Source organism: Prosopis cineraria, unplaced genomic scaffold, assembly GCF_029017545.1.
Source record: "Prosopis cineraria cultivar Desert tree isolate PC_DT_omini unplaced genomic scaffold, ASM2901754v1 PC2, whole genome shotgun sequence".
NCBI classification, from domain to species: domain Eukaryota; kingdom Viridiplantae; phylum Streptophyta; class Magnoliopsida; order Fabales; family Fabaceae; genus Prosopis; species Prosopis cineraria.
In genome coordinates, this window is record NW_026555333.1 from 7,655,339 (window position 1) to 7,673,578 (window position 18,240).

At 33.1% G+C, this 18,240-nt stretch overlaps 1 protein-coding gene and 1 pseudogene across 2 annotated transcripts; one reads left to right on the top strand and one right to left on the bottom strand.

Annotated features, from left to right (window-relative positions):
- Positions 1-64: 64 nt before the first annotated feature.
- On the bottom strand, positions 65-6,516 carry LOC129302101 (probable sucrose-phosphate synthase 1; annotated as a pseudogene).
- A 3,759-nt stretch (positions 6,517-10,275) lies between these two features.
- Positions 10,276-17,381, top strand: LOC129298209 (synaptotagmin-4-like). 2 transcript variants are annotated; one of them, XM_054936605.1, is made up of 13 exons: positions 10,276-10,535; positions 10,639-10,741; positions 10,862-10,914; positions 11,051-11,171; positions 11,335-11,462; positions 12,439-12,540; positions 12,684-12,758; positions 13,323-13,402; positions 15,420-15,570; positions 15,654-15,884; positions 16,284-16,553; positions 16,788-16,924; positions 17,097-17,381. In XM_054936605.1, exons 1-13 carry the CDS (start codon positions 10,431-10,433, stop codon positions 17,119-17,121), a joined length of 1,581 nt encoding a protein of 526 aa, XP_054792580.1. In that variant the 5' UTR covers positions 10,276-10,430; the 3' UTR covers positions 17,122-17,381. The 2 variants fall into 2 exon arrangements, with proteins under 2 accessions (XP_054792580.1, XP_054792574.1); XM_054936599.1 differs by having other exon boundaries at positions 16,788-16,901.
- Positions 17,382-18,240: the final 859 nt, after the last annotated feature.

An 18,240-nucleotide genomic window follows, 5' to 3' on the forward strand; every position in this document is an offset into this window, starting at 1 on the left:
GTAATTTGGAAAATGAAAAAGAAAATAAATTGGTACGACGACAAGCACAATTAGGCTATGGAAGGCCAGACTGGGGTTGACCTTTTTGTTATTGATAAAAGGGAAAATTATCTTCAGTGATAGAAATCTGTACTATAACATTTGTACAAAATTGAAAGGAAAGACGAGAGAAGAGAGCTGAGGAACAAAGTAACTGTTCTAGCTGTAGAATCATTATTAAAGGAGGAAGCAAGAGGGATGGTTAAGAAACAGCATCAGCGACTAGCAGTGCACAATGAATGACGGAACTTTCTAGTAAAGGAACATGGCTTTGAAGGAAGTTACTGCTTAGTACAAGCTTTTTATAATAGAATGTATATTGGGCCAGAAAGGCCTATCACTAGTAGGCCATACGAGTACACACTCGTTGTTGGATCAAGTTTGAGAAGAAACTTAGCCATTTGCATCAAGTTTGACTTGGAGTATTATAATTTGAGCTTTGCCTGTGAATGTGATACTCCTGTTCTCTTCAAGTTTCTAGCAATTTCTAAAGCCAAGCCATCTTTATACGTGAACACAAATTTTAACGCTGATTATTATTTGAGTACTTGCTAAAGTAAGTGATAAGAGAAAGATGTGGTTTACTAGCAAATGATCCCAAGTTTCTTTAGTGATGCACGTATGTCATCGATATCCCTTCTTTCAGCCTGCACGACACTAGCATTTTCTAAAGGCAGAACATCTTCGAGTGGATAACTTCTGTTGTTATGAAGCTTATGCGAACCACTACCACATCCCTTTAGTATCACAGTTTTATGGATCCCTCCAACCAATCCTTCATAATCGGTATCTCCACATTCTCCCACAAATACCACGATATTAGACAAATCCATTCCCCAACGGACATGGAGGTACCTGTAGAGGATAATGAATAATAATCGCGATTATCAAAGACACAAATACACAGTCATTTATAAATTGGTAATCCGATATGTATTCATGTATACATACATAAAATGTTAAGATGACATGCTCAAGAAAGAGGCTAGATAAAGTTGGGTTTCTTATTCATGCAAATTTATGGTTATAGGTTCGCTACATCATGTAACAAACAAGATGTTTTCGTGACCAACATGAGTATGATCATATAAAAATACTTTTTTTCATTAATAGTTGTCCACTTTGTCTGATGGTAACTCTTGTCTAAATCATAAAAAGGTAGTAATACAATTTTCTGTTCCTCTACATGTCAGCTATGCCTATTTTTTCTGCATTATTTACCTACAAATCAATTGATAAACATCCTGATCCTTTTAGCTAGGACTACCATTTTCAAACTAAGCAACTACTGCTGGAAACAAAAAGTTCAATTAAGACGAGTAACTAAGTTCTAACCCAGAGATCCACAAATATTTTGAACAGAAGTGTTCTGAAGTGATACATTTACGGGATGAAGTTTCTAGGCAGTATTCTCATTTTAAATTGTACTCTTAGGAAATCAAACAGCAAAGGGTTCTCAATTAGTTGTTGAATGGCTGAAATCTTTAATAGGGAGGCTGTATTATCCTCTATACATAGCTTGACTCTCACTTTCATTAACTTAGGTAGCCACTATAATAGATAGAACATCAATAAAGTAGATTGGGGGGAGGGAAGGCAAGACTGACCGACTGATTTCACATCTATACCTGAGTGCTTGGCATCTGGAAGTTAAGACTGGGATGACGTTCAACCTTGTCCCATTTTGACAATAAATAACATGGCAACGAAGAGCTTGGATCCTCATTAGTTTCTGAAGTTCCCTAACTGGACGAAGCTATCATTTTAGAATAGGAACCAAACTTGTCAAACTGTTAACAAATATTTAATAAGGATAGATATGCTTAAGTAGTAGTGCATCATCATATGACAAAGCACAAATGCCAAAGAATAAGGAAAGTTACCAATATTGGGTCTTCCACTTTAAAAGAATAGCAATGTGCCATTGATCTCGCTTCATCTTCAGAGATTATAGGTCCTTCTTTCCTTTTATCATTGATTGAAGCAACCCAACAAACCAAAGTCTTTCTCAGATCCTCCCCTCCCCATTGGTATTCAACGTGAGATTGATAATCTGAATCTATAACAAAAGGAAGTCCAGTAGAACTCTTCTCTGAGGTCGCAGATGGATAATAGAGTTCACTACCACTGTTACATATCAAAGCATCAAAATCTGTTAGCTTGAAATTTCCTAAAGCTATAAGAGAATTTATCTTAGTTATTGTTAAGGAAGTTGACAATATGAATCCAATCGAGCCAGCATTCTTATCCTTCTGCACTGTCTTGATAATTTTATTGAGAATTTCAAGAAACTCTGAGATGTCATCACAAGAAATTACAAAAATGTATTTCCTCCTTCTCAATGGCATAGACTTTCTGAATACAGTGCTATCTTCTTTGTTTATTGACCCTACTTTTGGAATGCTGTCAATGACATTCTTTGACAATGTCAATGCAGCATGTTCTGTCTTGCTCTTTCCACTAACAGTATTTTGTTTGGAGATATCTAAAGCATTATCAAGGTTTACATTTTCTTCAGTTTTTCAACTATCAAGTGAAAGCTTTAGGTCCAGCGATAGATCCTGTACATCTCTCAAGGAATCACTAGGTGAATCTAATTTTGAATCTTCATCTTCAACATTACTTCGCTGCCATTTTGGCTTCTTTAGTCTCAAAGTAGCTATCTGAGATAAGTAAGTCTTACAGTGCTCTGGCTAAGAAAAAAGGTGAATATTTTTTAGCCCATTCTGCCGGCACTTTGCCCAAAGTTGTTTATCAGAGACAAGCCTAAAAAGAGCATCAGCGATGGCTTGTTGATCATGGGGGTTGACCAGAAGACCATTATCGAGAACCTAAAATGATCAAATAAATCAGTCATTATTTATTAACAACAAGAAGTTATTAAAAAGCTTCAATTCATCTCGAGGTAATTTGTATTTTCTAAACTCTGGAAAGGTTACAGCAGAATGACAAACCTAATGAATATCAACAGGGCCACCGTTTTTAGTCACCACAATAGGCAAACCATGAGCTACTGCCTGGGAATAAGAGCCTTGAATTAGAATTTTCTACTTGTTCACTTCTTTCTTTCAAAAAAAAGAAAAAAAAAACAGAGACTACAATGAAGGATGAGAGAAGCACCTCAATCAAAGTTAGCCCGAATGGCTCAATAAAAGCTAGATTGATGAAAACACCCTACAATATATATATATATATATATATATGAAGAGTAGAATAAATACATTATGTGAAAAATTAGTGAAAGCTGTCAAGGTATATAGCAACTTGTTGGAGGATCGTGGCTGAATAATGTAGGATTTTATAAAAATGAAAATAATTAATTATGGTGAATTATTGGTATAATTAGTAACACTAGGCAATATGTTGATAATGCTCTACAACGTACTAGTAACACTTAATTAACAATATAATGCATTTGTAACAGTTAATAGGATTGTCCTAGCAGAATTACCAACACCTTGGCAGTCTGTCACAAGCATAATAAATTGGGCGTTGGTAATCAGCTAATGGGGACATCTATGCAGAATTATTAGAACTTGAGAAGCTATTATTGATTATACATCAGTGACCATAGAATATGCATTCATTCACATCTAAACACTATTTGATGAATAGTCTAAGTAAGCAACCTTGGATATTGCAGCTAGACGATAGATATTAGGCACCTCTGACTGCTTGTGGTGTTTAGGGTATGCCACTTGACCATATAGATCATATTTGTCAATTAGCCTGAGGATTGAAAAGAGCACAGAAGCATTTGTTGCGGACATTTCTTCAATATCATCCCGATTTCCCATTATCAATATCTGGAACAGAAGAAGAGCGTAGAATTAAAAATGAACAACTATGAATGGGAAAATACAGAATAAGCAGTGGTAGCTCAAGGAATTAAACGTACAAGGTTTGCTAACTCCCTGAGAGGGCGACATTCTCCAAATGCTTTGACTAAAGTAGTTAGATTTTTTTTAGGGTCTGGCCGGGCAAGTGCGAGTATCATAGGCTTTCGAGGATTCGAGAAAAAACGCATGATCTGGTAAAGAAATCAATGGTAATATATATATATATATATATATATAAAACAACTTATATATGAGTGTTTTTTCAATTGTTAAAAAATTAGGTACATGTTATTAGAAAACCAAAATAAAGAAGTAGCTTTGACCTCAGACTAAATTTGTGGGTCATGGGCATACTTATCTTCGTTCTTTTCCCCTTCATCCAAATCAGGTGGAATGATATGATTGAATTCCATTCCAGGAGGAATCACCTTGGCGCATATGATAATTTAGTTTAGAATATGTAGCTTTAATTAAGGAAGTATATCCAATTGTGAAGATGACGAAAGAGGAGGTTCATCTTGATACTTACAACCATACGAGGCATAAACCTTCCATGACAGCTTACACCCCTTTTCATCCTGGCTCTCAATTTTCCTTCTAGGACGGGATCAAAGCCATCATAAAGATACCATTGCTCCTCAATCTCTTTTCTTGTGCTGGTTATGACAATTTTAGAGACATCGAGGGTTACATCCTCTGCTTCTATTCTCCGCATAATTTTATAGGTGGCATTAATCTCTTCTCTCGAGTACCTTCCTTGTTTTAAAAGTTGGTCAAGCTTATCTCGTCCGAGTGAGTGGCCAGTGAAGATCATAGAAACATTCAAAGATCCAGATAGAAGAGCAGCAGAGTCACCCGCATCAGCATAATGTCCATGAATAGTAGCTGACCAGATTGGATCACCCCCACCAACCTGTTCACTCAGAACTTTGGACATTTGGATAATGTGCTTCATTGCATCGTCAACAAACTCAGGTATATAAGGCCAAAGGCATTCTTTTGCTATATACTTATCTTTTGGGCCAAATGGTATGCGGATTATATAAGCCCCGCTATACTCCCCACACTCCTTAGCTGAGTAGTCTGAGCCTCTTGGATTCAGCATTTCTGTTAGTTTACTGTAGCTACAATCTACATCAGGAGCTGATACTTGCCTAGTTAGCAAGTCTACCCTATAGACACCTGGCATCATTCCTAATGCCCTTACAAGTTCTACGACGCACTTAACCTGAATTTAAGATAAAAAGTTTAAAATTAGTTAGCAATCAATATCATAGAAAACAAGGAAACTAACTACGAAAAAATAACATCCATAACTAATAGTTACCTGACCTCCAATATCAAAATCCCGACCTAATTCCATATTTTCCCTCGTATCAAGCCATGAAGGCTGTATGATGAATATTTGAATCACACTCATTAGATATCAATAAATACAACTGTTATTGTGAAATATACAATAGGCTCCATGGAATCGGGCATCAATATAAATATTTTGTTTGCACTTATGAATAAGCTAGTGATTTCGCCCACTGTAGATCACTATATATATATATATAATCCCATGAGGAGCTACTGCAAGAGGAAGAGTTCGTGTTCGTGCCTGATTAGAACGATATAGAGTTTCTTCTCCTTGTGTTGACTAGCCCAATTCTTTATCGCATCAATAGAACTGACCCTAGGCATTCTTCCTCTAATGCTATTACCACAAGCTGGAAGTTCACCTAAAGTATCCCCTTTCTCTCCTTCTGATAGGTCTTCTGACATGTCAGCAGCTGTCTCTCTATGTGCTCTTTCCCTTTCAAGACGACGCTTAGCACAATATTGGGCCTCATCTGCTTCAACCTGGTAGAGAAATAAGAGGAATGGATGACAGCAACCTCATCAATTTATCTTGGGTTGTGATAATTTGACAAGAAAATAGAGGAAACGTGAAGCTCCATTCTGATATTGAATTTATCACATCAGATACTGGGTGGCCTAGTTGGCAAGTGAAGACTATGGTAGCATTTAATTAAACATACAAAAGGACAAAGAACCTGGTTCTTCTTGCACGCCAAATTCCAAATCCTCCAGCTCATGTTCTCCATTCTGGTATTCCTCTCCTCAGTCCCGCCTATCGATGAAGCCTTAACAAAAATTAAGAAAATAAATTAATAAAAGAGAGTAAGACATGTACTATGAGCATGCATATATGGCTTGACTGAATAGAGGGAACTAGTAAAGTGAACGTACTCGAAGCCACGAACGATGAAGATCGGTCTCATTGAATCCAGTGATAACCTCCTCGACGAAGTAACAGGTGGGGTTGAAGCGACCTCTTTCTCGGAGAAGCAAAGATGATTTTGCTTTGTCATGATCGATCCCAGGCCCAACGTCAAGAATTGCCTCCAAGTAGCTATTTATCCAATCGTTTCCCGCCATTAGATGCCAGAACAGAAGTATTCACGTACAACTGAACCGATACAATGGAGTAACAAGTAGATGACAAAACCAAAACTGAGCTGTTTCACTAGCACATAGAACACGGATGCACGAGAATGGTGATAAGTGATGCGAAAGGAAGTGAGGGCGGATCGATGTGGCATGGATGATCTTCGAGAACGACCACATTCCAAGCTCTGCGACTTCCCCGGACGGGGTTTGGGGGTGTGCGTGTGCTATATTTGTAGCTGTCTCGTGGATCGCTCCTATTTTACTGCTTCTATGCTAAGATCCTGCCTCCATTTATAGTGTTGGCCTCTCGTCTCTTTATTTCCTTTATTGATAAACATGCCATTACCTTTTTTATTAGAACCATTGACCGGCTGTGTCTTCTAGCATGATTCCAAGCCTCTTTTTTCTTTAAAAAACAAAACAATAGAACTGCATTGTTTATAAGTTATTAATAATAGTGACTACAACTATTAAAATAGTACCAACACTTAAGAAAATTAAAAATATAAAAAATATTAAGATTAACTAATTAGCAAATTAGACCAAACTAACAAAAATAAAAATCTGCCTAAGAAATGCTATAACCCATACTCAACGAAAGGTGAGTCTAACGTGAGATTAATAGTAAAGAAAAGTGAGTTTGAAACGTGCCATTAAATAAAGGTTAAAATATATAAAACATCCCTAAATTTTGAAACAATTACATATAACATCCCTTATTTTTAAAATTTTAAAATGAACCCCTTAATCTTTAAGTTTATTTTCCAAAACCTTCTATTATTGATTATATTATTTTTTCATGAGGGTCAAAATGTCATTCAACTAAAAAATATTATTAAACAAGATATTATATTGTAGAACTATAACTAATTAATTTCTTATATTTTTTGAATAGTTGAAGTATTAATAATAGTCAAAACAAATATTATTATCACCATATAAAAATTTAAATATTTAATTTTGTATTAATTTTATCTATTTTTTTATTATCAATGGTGCATAGTTTTTTAGTATTAAAAGATAAATTAATCTTACATAGTAATACTTAAAATTTTAAATATATTTGTCATGTGCATTATATTAATCTAACATGAAAATATAAATAAAAAATTATCTTTTAAAAAAATAAAATTAACAAAAAAACATGTATAAAACTAAAATAATCTTAAATATTTAAAATTTTAAATAGTGATAATAATTTTTTTTACTATCAATGCTTCAACTATCTAAAAAAATGTAAGAAATTTATTATAAATATTTATACAATATAATACTTTTATTTAATAATATTTTTTAGTTGAATAACATTTTAACCCTCATGAAAAATAACATAATTAACAATAGAGGGTTTTAAAAAATAAAATTAAAAGTTAGGAGAGTTAATTTTAAACTTTTAAAAGTAAGGAAGGTATATGCAACTGTCTCAAAATTCAAGAGAGTTTTATACATTTTAGTCTTAAAAAAATATGGGATGAATGTAGAATTTGTAATTTAACTAATAAAATTTATTTACATATGGAGAAAGTTTTTTGATTAAATTATATTTTTAGTCATTTAATTCTATACAAGATCTTATTTTAGTTTTTTAATTTTAAAAAGCATATTTTTAATCCTTTAATCTAACACCATTAGTTCCATCACCAAAAAAATTTACACTAAACTTTTAAATATTGATAAATATTTTTAAATATTGAATTATTAAATTTTATTTTTTAAAATAACAATGATGAACATAGAAATAATCATTTAAAATTAACAGTGTTAAAGTTAAAAGACTAAAAATACACTTTATAAAATTAAAAGATAAAAATAAAATTTTACATAAAATTAGAAGACCAAAAGTGTACTTTAACCAAAAATTTTTTATATATTTTTATTTGTAAATTTTAAAAATTTAGACAATATATAAAAAATAATAAGCTTTTTTTATATTCTGAAAGACAACGTAGAATTCTCAATAAAAATTGAGTAAAAATAATATCTAAGTGTTATGTATACAATAAAATTTAAAAATTTATTTAGATAAAGTATGAAAAGTACGTAGGTGTAACATGATGAGTTTTATACTTTTATTTCAAAATTTAATTTATTCAAAATAACAAATTATAAATAAATAGATTCATTATTTTTATATGTATAAGATAATCAATTGTAGAATAAAATATAAAGGTAAGTGTTTTGAAAATAATTAAAAATTATTTTATTAAAAATATAAATTTTAAATAAAAATAAACATAAATTATGTTGACTAATCAATCTCCTATTATATTAAAATCATATATCATTAATTAACAAAAAAAATCATATCCCATTAAGTTTTTTTTTACGTACATGTTTGAAATATTATTTTAGCAAACTTATATATTTAAATTTTTTAAAATAATAAATAAATAATTTTATAACTATTAAATTTAACAAATGATTAAAAATTTAAAAAAATATACTTTCTTCGTTCAAAAATATAAGATATTTTTTAAAAAGTTGGATGTTAAAAAATATAAGATATTTTTAATCTTTTAAGATGTAATTATTATTTTTTTTTAAATGTCCATATTGATAGTGACTTTATATTTCTTATAGAGTGTTTAATATGGATAAATATGAAAAGATAGCGTTATTTTAAAAGTATGTAACTACTTTATTAGAGAGTAAAATTTATTTAAAAATACCATATTTTTTAACGGAGGGAGTATCATTTAGATTTTTTGGGTGTAACATGAATAGTTTTAGATAATATTTATTTTTAAAAAATTATTTTGATCCAATATAGATGACTTAATTATCAATTAATGATTAGATAAATAAAAATAAAAGAAATATTTGTATTTTGTATCTATTAATTTCAAGAGAGATTTATATAGACTCTAAAAATAAAAAAAAATATCTACCATTAAGATAAATTAGGGAAAAGACGACATATTTTACTTTAAACTATAAGTATTCTAAAATTCTAAAATAATTTTTAATTTTTGTAGTTATTTTTATTTTTATCTTTTATATACTAAAATATTTCCATGCGATGCACGGAGATTAAATATAGTTTACTAATAATAGTGACTACAACTATTAAATAATACCAAGACTTAAGAAAATTAAAAATATAAAAACTATTAAGATTAACTAATTAGCAAATCAGACCAAACTAACAAAAAAATAAATAAAAAAAACTGCCTACGAAATAATATACCCCATACTCAACAAACTTTAGAAAAAGAAAAGTGGTGCAATTTTTTTGTTGAAAAAAGATTACTCAAATCCATAGACAGACATTACATGAGCTTTTGCTTGCCCTTTTCAATGGGAGCCAGAGAGAGGGTCCCCTTTTTTTTTTTTACTAGCAAGTAGTATTTGCTTGCCTCTGATCTATACATTTGTGAGAAACTTCAATAGCTAGGTTGATGATGCATTTTACTAGTTTGATTTGTATGAGCAATAGTAAAATCAACATGAAGTTTTATAAAACTATAAATTTCATGCATTTATAAAATATATAAAAAAATTACAACTTATAAAAAATAGGCAGAGTGGGATGATAGGTGACTTGTTAAAATGTTTATATTATGCATAAATGTAATAAATACTTGATCCATGATTTAGCTATGTACCATTTTTACTATGGTTTGATTGGTTTCATGTGATTCCTTACATATGACATCCAATTTAAATTTAGATTTAGATTAAGATTAATTGTATTATATATATATATTATGTTTGTCACTTAAAGAAATTTTTTTACATTAAAAAATTGATACCATATGGGACCCAGGAAACAAAAAGGTTTTTAAGTACCATACACTCCATTTGGCCAAAAAAAAAAAAAAAAGTACCCTACAGTCCACCATTTCAAGCCATCATTCCAGAACCTCCCGCCAGAACACTCGCACAGCATAACTAACTTTGCAAGCCAAAAACAAAGAGAACTTCGCGACTCTCTCTCCCTACCCGTTCCCCATCTGTTCGAGCAAAATGCCTGGCAAGTAAACGCTCGTTTTTCCAACGTGAACTCTCTTCACCACCCACTAGACCATATATTTGAGCTGAAGAAGTACAATAGCTCGACGCAGAAACACGATCTGTGGTTCCCGGACTTGCTAGCCGCTCTATAACATTTTTAAAATGGGCTTCTTCAGCGGCATGTTCTTTGGCATCTTATTTGGCGTTGGAATTATCGTCGCTTTCGCTCGTTACGAAGCTAGCCGATCAAAGCGTCGCTCTGATTTGGTATTTTCCTGTACCATGTTTAAATGATTTTGAATCATCACCTTTTTTTGGCTTCAAGGATGTTTTCTGACTCTTTTTTTTTCTTCCTTTTGAACGCTTTCAGGCGAAGACGGTCGCCGCTTTTGCAAGAATGACAGTGGAGGATTCCAGAAAAATTCTGCCTCCTCAGTTCTATCCACCATGGGTGGTTTTCACTCAGCGACAGAAGTTAAATTCATCTTAATGTCTATATATAATATCATTCACTGCGCCTTACATTTTCATCTGGCCTCTGATAATTTTTTTGCCAATAATCTGGGCTCTGATATTGTTTCTTCATCAAATGCAGTTAGATTGGCTTAATACCCAACTCGCAAAAATGTGGCCCTTTGTTGATGAGGTATTTTCATTTTATATTTTCATCACGAGGAATCTAATTCGATCAATCACTTGAGTTGTTGAATAATTGAATTTGTGTGTGGGGAAAATATCGCTTTCAAAATTTCAAATTATGTATTTATGGTAATATGGCATAGGCAGCATCGGAGTTGATAAGATCCAACGTGGAACCCATTCTTGAACAACACACGCCAGCTATATTAGATTCACTTACGTTCTCTAAATTGACCCTTGGTACTGTTGCTCCGCAATTTACAGGTTGGTTGGTCCTTGATATCATTGAATCTGTTCTTTTATGTTATAATATAGGTCCGATGAAGTACTTATGATCAAGCTAAACAGAGCGAACGTGTTAAGAAGTTGGTTTGATTTATTCTTTTCAAATATTCTACTGCTGATGTAAGTTACTGGAAATATGTAGGAATTGCGATTCTTGAAGAAGAAAGCGGACCTGATAAAGTGACCATGGAGTTAGAGATGAAGTGGGATGGTAATCCAAATATTGTACTTGACATTAATACTCATATAGGGGTTGCACTACCAGTGCAGGTAATTAATATGTTTTTGCTAACTGCAGGTTTTTTTCTACATGCTGATTATTTTGTGTAAAGGTTTCATTTATTATCTTTTTGCTGTAGAGTGAAAGGGATGAAAGCCAATCCTAAGACAATAACTAATTAAATCTTATCTTTTGAAATTTATCACAGTTATAACTATAATGTATTTAAATTTTTATGGTTATTAACCAAATGCATCTTTTTCATCTCGCACTTCAAATTAAATTATTGATATCCATAGTCATATTTTATTGCACGTAAGATAAAACTCGATACATCTACTAGGCGGGGTTTTGTGATGAGGGGTTGCGGGTAATTAGTAAATAGTTTTAGATTCAAACCTCTGTTCAATGATGTAGTGGGGAAAAAAAAGGAACATATTGGTCCAAAGCAACAATTAACATAGTTAGATAGGAACATGCTGTCTGAATAGTTGTCTCAGAAGTTCAGATGAGTCCTTCCCCAATAACTTCCTCACAAGACAAAGATGTTAGATTGGGCAAGCTACCTGTATCCTCAAGTCTTTCTTTTCTGTGGCCAGAAGTATCCTCAAATTTATTATTGTAGGAGTGGAGAAGGAAAATACTAACAGATAACACATGTTAAAGGACTTCACATCAAGGGCCTAATAGGAATAAGTCCACTATGGTGAGGTCTTCCATACCTATTTAACATTCATTACTTAGCTCATAGACAAGTTTGTATCCTTAGGTGGAGAGAAATGTTTATATATAAACACACAAACACATTCATGAGTTTTTGTCCCTGTTTGCTCATCCCTATATGTAGGCATCTTCATACTGTAATCTTTATCAGAAAAAAAATATGCATGCTTTTCATTGATTGATGTGTTGGACTGTGAAATTCAGTCTTCCGGTGAGATCTTTAAAGATGTTGCATCGATCAGCATTTCTTGTAAGACATTCCTTATTCTTTGCTTGCTCTTTGCTGGCAACGTGTTCATATAGGTAAAAGATATTGCATTCACTGGAGTTTTCAGGTTGATCTTCAGCCCGCTAGTAGATGAGTTTCCTGCATTTGGAGCTGTTTGTTATTCCTTGTTTCAAAAGGTGAGCCGTATAACTTTGGAACTTAATTCCTTCAGGAGGAATTGAAAAAACACTACAGCTAATGAGAGTTAATTGAAATGTGAGAAATTTAAAACTAGTGCAATTGATTTAAATTTTAAATTGATTTCTTTCTTTGCCACCAGAAAGATCTAGATTTCACTCTCAAGGTTATTGGTGGTGATATCTCAAGTATCCCAGGGGTGGCTGATGCTATAGAGGTATAAGCCAAATACATATTCATGGTTTGTGTCTTTCAATAATAAGGCATTGTGATTTACCCCCTCTATTTTATCAATCTAGAAAGATTTCAAGGGTTTGATAAATTTTAAATTTTTAGTGTCGCTTGAATTACTAAAAACCCTCTTCATTTATCTAATTTCAATCAAGATACTACTTATTTCTCTGCTTTATTTTTTTTTTTTTCAGAAAATTTCCTCTGCTGGTTCTTTAAGTTACCTAAATATTTATTTCATTATATGAACGCATTTAAATGTTGTGAAGTTTGACTCCTAAAATGTTTGTGCTGCAAGCAGAACTGAAGCTTGGTGAATTAAGACCTCTAAAATTAATCTCTTGACCGAACCTATTGCCAACTAAAAGTAATAAGATCCGAAGATATTAATATATACAGGGGCAGTTCAATCCCAATACCCTAAGGTTTTTGTTAATCAATTATGAAAGTTAGGCAGGTGAATCTTGCATTGCATTGTCAATGACCCTTTAATTAACTCATACAATACTGTTGAGTATGTAACAGCATTTTCTGTCGTTTATCTATTCAGGAGACAATTAAGGATGCTATTGAAGATTCTATAACTTGGCCAGTACGCAATATTGTACCAATTATACAAGGAGATTATAGGTATGTGAAAACTTATTTTTCAAGAGCGGAAAATGATGTATAAAATGTTGGGAGCAATTTTGAGTAAGTTCCCTGCTATCCCAACCAGGACCTTTCATGTAATCATGTTACTCTCCTGCGTTCAAAGTGAGCATAATATGCTTGTTCCAGATATTGTAGGGTCCATCACTTGAAGAAAAACATGAAGGGATGGTGAGAAATAATTATGGGAAAATAAATTTCTTCTAGCTCCATATGGATAGGCTTTTCAAAGCCATTTGCAAGCTATCAGATTGGTAGGATTTCAGTACAATTTGAGAATTAGCTTTTCTTTGGTGAAGAACCTTTATGAATAGATGTTAAAATTTCTTCAATTCTGCGTTAGAGACAAAAAGCCAAGTACAATAGCTCGAGAAGACAGAGTGACGCCTTGAGGGAGGGCGGGTGGGAGTAAAACTAGCAGAGCAAGGCATGAGAAACCAATGGGAAAATTTTTTTAGTATAATCTCTCTAGAGTTCCTTAATATGGCAATCACAAAATTGTAGTTTTCTGGATATAGCCATTTCACTGTGTTAAATTTGAGCATTGTGAGCTTAGGTCTAATTGAAAGTAGCTCTCTTAAAAGTATTTCTATATTTACACTGACTTAAACTCAAGATCTTATATTTAAGCGGTTATAGCTTCTTTCACTAGAATCAATGCCAGCCGGTAGAGTTGTGATATAAAAATACTAAAGCCATCACAGTATGTCAATATAACTTTTGTCCTTACTGTGAGCAGTGAAGTGAGATACTACATAATTATCCATGATAAGGTGGAATTTTGTGGGGTTTTGACTTGCGATTATTTCTTCAACATTATTGTGGTTTAGAATGCTCTGATGAATATTATTCACATAACCGAGAAGATACTACAGAGTCGGGAATCAATCGAATCCCATAAAGAGGCCTAGGATATTGGAAAAAATAAAAAACAATAAATATGATATATTTGACTTTTCTACCCGATATTCCCTCTCTTAAATGATACTATGTACAATAATTACAATTCTATCCACCATTATAGTTGCGTTAGTTAGTTCTATTTGAATCAAAAATTTAAATCAAAACTGCGGTTTCATGTTAATTTTCTCCAAGGTCAACAATAAAAGCAAATTCATTAATAACAAAGGATACAAGTCGATTTGGTGCAAGGATTGCTTTTTCAAAACTTGGACCAACCAGGCTAGCTAGGCTTAATAATATTTTTTGTACCTTTAATTATTCTCCACTTCCATGTTGGGAGCTGGTGGATGTTGAGAGGATAAAGCTTAGACATGTTGACCTTATATGATTGCTATTTTTTGTTGTTAATATAGTTTTCAATTTTATTCAAAAAAAAAGTTAAATTTGTTTTTTCACAAGTCTACTTTGTGCGCATTAATTTTTTTGTGCAACTTATTAATGTGGGCATTTATCAGATATTATTTGGATATAATCTATTCCATTTGAATCTTGATTTGTATGTAGGAAAGTCCTTTTTCACAAATATTAATCTTCTCTCAGTGTGTTCCATGAATACTTATCGGCAGATATCTATATAACTATGTCCAGCCTAAATGGATTTCATAGAACTTTTAAAACAGAAAGGGAATCAGTTAAATGCAACTTCATCTTGAGCACCGCTCCAGTATTATTATTAATCATTGTGTTTGTCTTTGGGGATGTCTCCAAGGAAGACATGTGTGGGTCCTTTTTCATTTATATATTGAAGTCAAATGAAATCCCTCTCAACCTGGAGAATATCTTCCTCGGTTGCAGAATGCACTGCATATCACTCAACCGAGACACAAAAAACGCTATGTAGGGTTGCTTTTTAAATTTTTTATTTCATCTTTATTTTTATCTATTTGTTTTGTAATCTCATCACAGGTACCCTGCATATCCCTTCAGCTTCTTGAAGATAATTTGATATATTTTTCTGTTGAGCTCAACTTGGAAAAGGTTTTTGTTATTTTTTTTACATTCCGGTGCTTATGAGTTGCTTCTTTTTTGTCAGTCACCTGGAGTTGAAACCGCAAGGAACACTAGAAGTAAGACTGGTCCAAGCGAAGGGGCTAACAAATAAAGAACTGATAGGCAAATCCGATCCTTTTGCTCTATTATTTGTACGTCCGCTTCGCGACAGAACCAAACAGAGTAAAACGATCGTAAGTCAACTTTGTGGAAGCTACATTGATACATTAATTAATTAATTTTGGTTGTTCATTAACGAACGTTTGGACATTTTCAGAATAATGACTTGAATCCAGTTTGGAACGAGCACTTCGAGTTCATTGTTGAAGATCCTAATTCACAGAGCTTCACGGTGCGAGTTTTTGATGATGACGGCATTCAAAATGCGGAATTTTTAGGCGCAGCCCAAGTGCAGATAAGGGAACTTGAACCTGGCAAAGTCAAGGAAGTATGGCTAAAGCTGGTTAAGGAATTGGGGGTCCAAAGAGATAACAAGTACAGGGGTGAGGTAAGAATTACATCTCACTAGCGTCTTCGTGACATCTTCGTCTAGACATCGAGCTAATCAATAGATATCACATTTGTATGTAACTTGGTCTCAGTGGCATGCTATAGGAATCGAGAAGCAGATCGCTTAAAATCAATATCTGATCTAATCTGATGTCATTTTTACATGAGTTAGTATGGACCCTGCACATTTACACAGAACTTAAAATAAGTCGTATTGTATAGTTAGACATCTGTAACTAGATATATTGATATTGAAATTGATATTAGTGATATATTGATTTAATTCTTTCATGTTATTATCATGTAATAGCATGCGTAAATTTGCGAGTCGTACAGTAATATTTCGCATAATATTCTTGAGTTTCTAGTCCTCTTACATCATTCTCGACTTCCACAGGTGCACTTGGAGCTCTTGTACATCCCAATTGGCCTGGAGAACCACTTTAACAACCCTTTCAACCCAGATTACTCATTAACCGCTTATGAGAAGACCCTTAAGGATAGGGTTGACGACGATGCTGTACCGAAGAAAAATGTTTTTGTCAGAGGGGTACTTTCTGTGACTGTTATATCGGCGGAAGACTTGCCAGTAGTGGACCTATTGGGGAAGGCTGACCCTTTTGTAGTTCTTATGTTGAAAAAATCAGACAGAAAACACAAAACTAGGGTATGACTCAGCTCATTCGACAGCAAATTAAGAATAGTTAACTTGTTAAACACCCAACTTTGAAGCAAGTTTTGAATCAACGTAAATCGGTTATCAAAAGGGTTACTCATTTTTTTTTTTCATTTTGTATCGAAACAAGGATATTGTGTCACGTTTAGATTGATTTCATCTGTAAATTAAGATAATATAGTTTCTGTGCAGTAGTTCACAGTATATTTACTGCCGTACTTTCAGGTTGTAAACGAATGTCTAAACCCAGTGTGGAATCAAACGTTTGACTTTGTTGTGGAGGATGCGCTACATGACTTGTTAATTATTGAAGTCTGGGATCATGATACTTTTGGAAAGGTGACTTCTCTTGACTCTGTCAGGTTATTGTTCTAACTGGATCCCCATCATCACTTGCGTTTTTCAGGATTATATATAAGTTGCCTGCCACAAGACTCCTAGAATCATCAGTTTACCATCTTCATCTTATGCTGCTAATTTCTTAAAATCAAAATCACGTATAGAGATATTCATTGGAATGTATGGATCTTGCAGGAGAAAATTGGAAGAGTCATCTTAACATTCACTAGGATTATCTTAAAAGGCGAATTTCAGGACACGTTTGCCTTGAATGGTTCTCCATCTGGAAAGATCACACTGCATTTTAGATGGAAACCGCAGCATAAGAAGCGGGATCAATCATAGACTCTTGATATTTTGCAAAATAAAGCAACGCGCACAATTATTTCATTTTTCTTGCCTCTGCTCGTTTTGGTCACTCTGACCCAGCAGTTGACACATGGCACGCGTCTGGTTGGGTAATTAGTTTGTCTTCAAAGCTTCTGGATAATATTTCTTTTATATATCAAGCATGAATTTTTTTTCGGCCTAGGGATCAACATAAATATATGAATAAACTATTACAAGATTGTCTCCTATAAAAAATTCTCATGAACAATAAAATAATAATATTTTTTTCCTGCTGTATAATATTAAAAATCTTTCTTCTTCAAAAGAACTATAATGATTTTAATTTTCAGTATTGTCGGGCTAAAATCAATTATAATGCAATGATTGTTATTTTTTTAAAAAAAAAAAGAGTTAGGAACTATGAACTATAAATACGTTTTGTTATTTTTACAAGAGGACATCAAAAGTTGAGGATTTTATATGCATTTTGAGTTTCATAGATTTGTAACTTCAGGAGAGAAATGCTTCTACTAATTTGAAGCATTAAGTTTTTCGCGTTCTAAACTTTAATATCGAGAATCTCTTTAACTTGTTGGTTTTGATATTGAATCTTCAACATAGAGATAGGGGAAGGAAAACATGTCCAAGGTATATTTTTTATTCTCTCCACGTTTAGAATAGTTTTCGTGAAAAATAGGAATGAGATGACGTTTCCGTGGTAAATAATAAAATGAGATTTGGGGGAAACAAGAGCTGAGGCCGATGAGGGGTAGTTAAAGTGGTCAACCATGTAAGTGGAGGCTGACTTAGACCACTTCCCAAATGCCAAGTCTCTACGGATCTACTCTAGTAGCTCCATTATAGGAAGAGGAGCTGAAATGTTTCGTAATTCGTAGACGGTGGTCGTGGTGGTTCCCTTCTGACACTGGACGTCCGTATGAGTTTGTTGACTATAATGAAATTTGAACTTGGATGAAAGTGTCACTGCATTCCTAAAGTTAGTTAGCAT

Coding starts and splice junctions, on each gene's coding strand:
- LOC129298209 (XM_054936599.1), top strand. CDS start 10,431: ATGGGCTTCTTCAGCGGCATGTTCTTTGGCATCTTATTTGGCGTTGGA. Junction 12,541..12,683: donor GTTATTCCTTGTTTCAAAAG/GTGAGCCGTATA, acceptor CTTTGCCACCAG/AAAGATCTAGATTTCACTCT. Junction 16,902..17,096: donor ATCATGATACTTTTGGAAAG/GTGACTTCTCTT, acceptor TGGATCTTGCAG/GAGAAAATTGGAAGAGTCAT.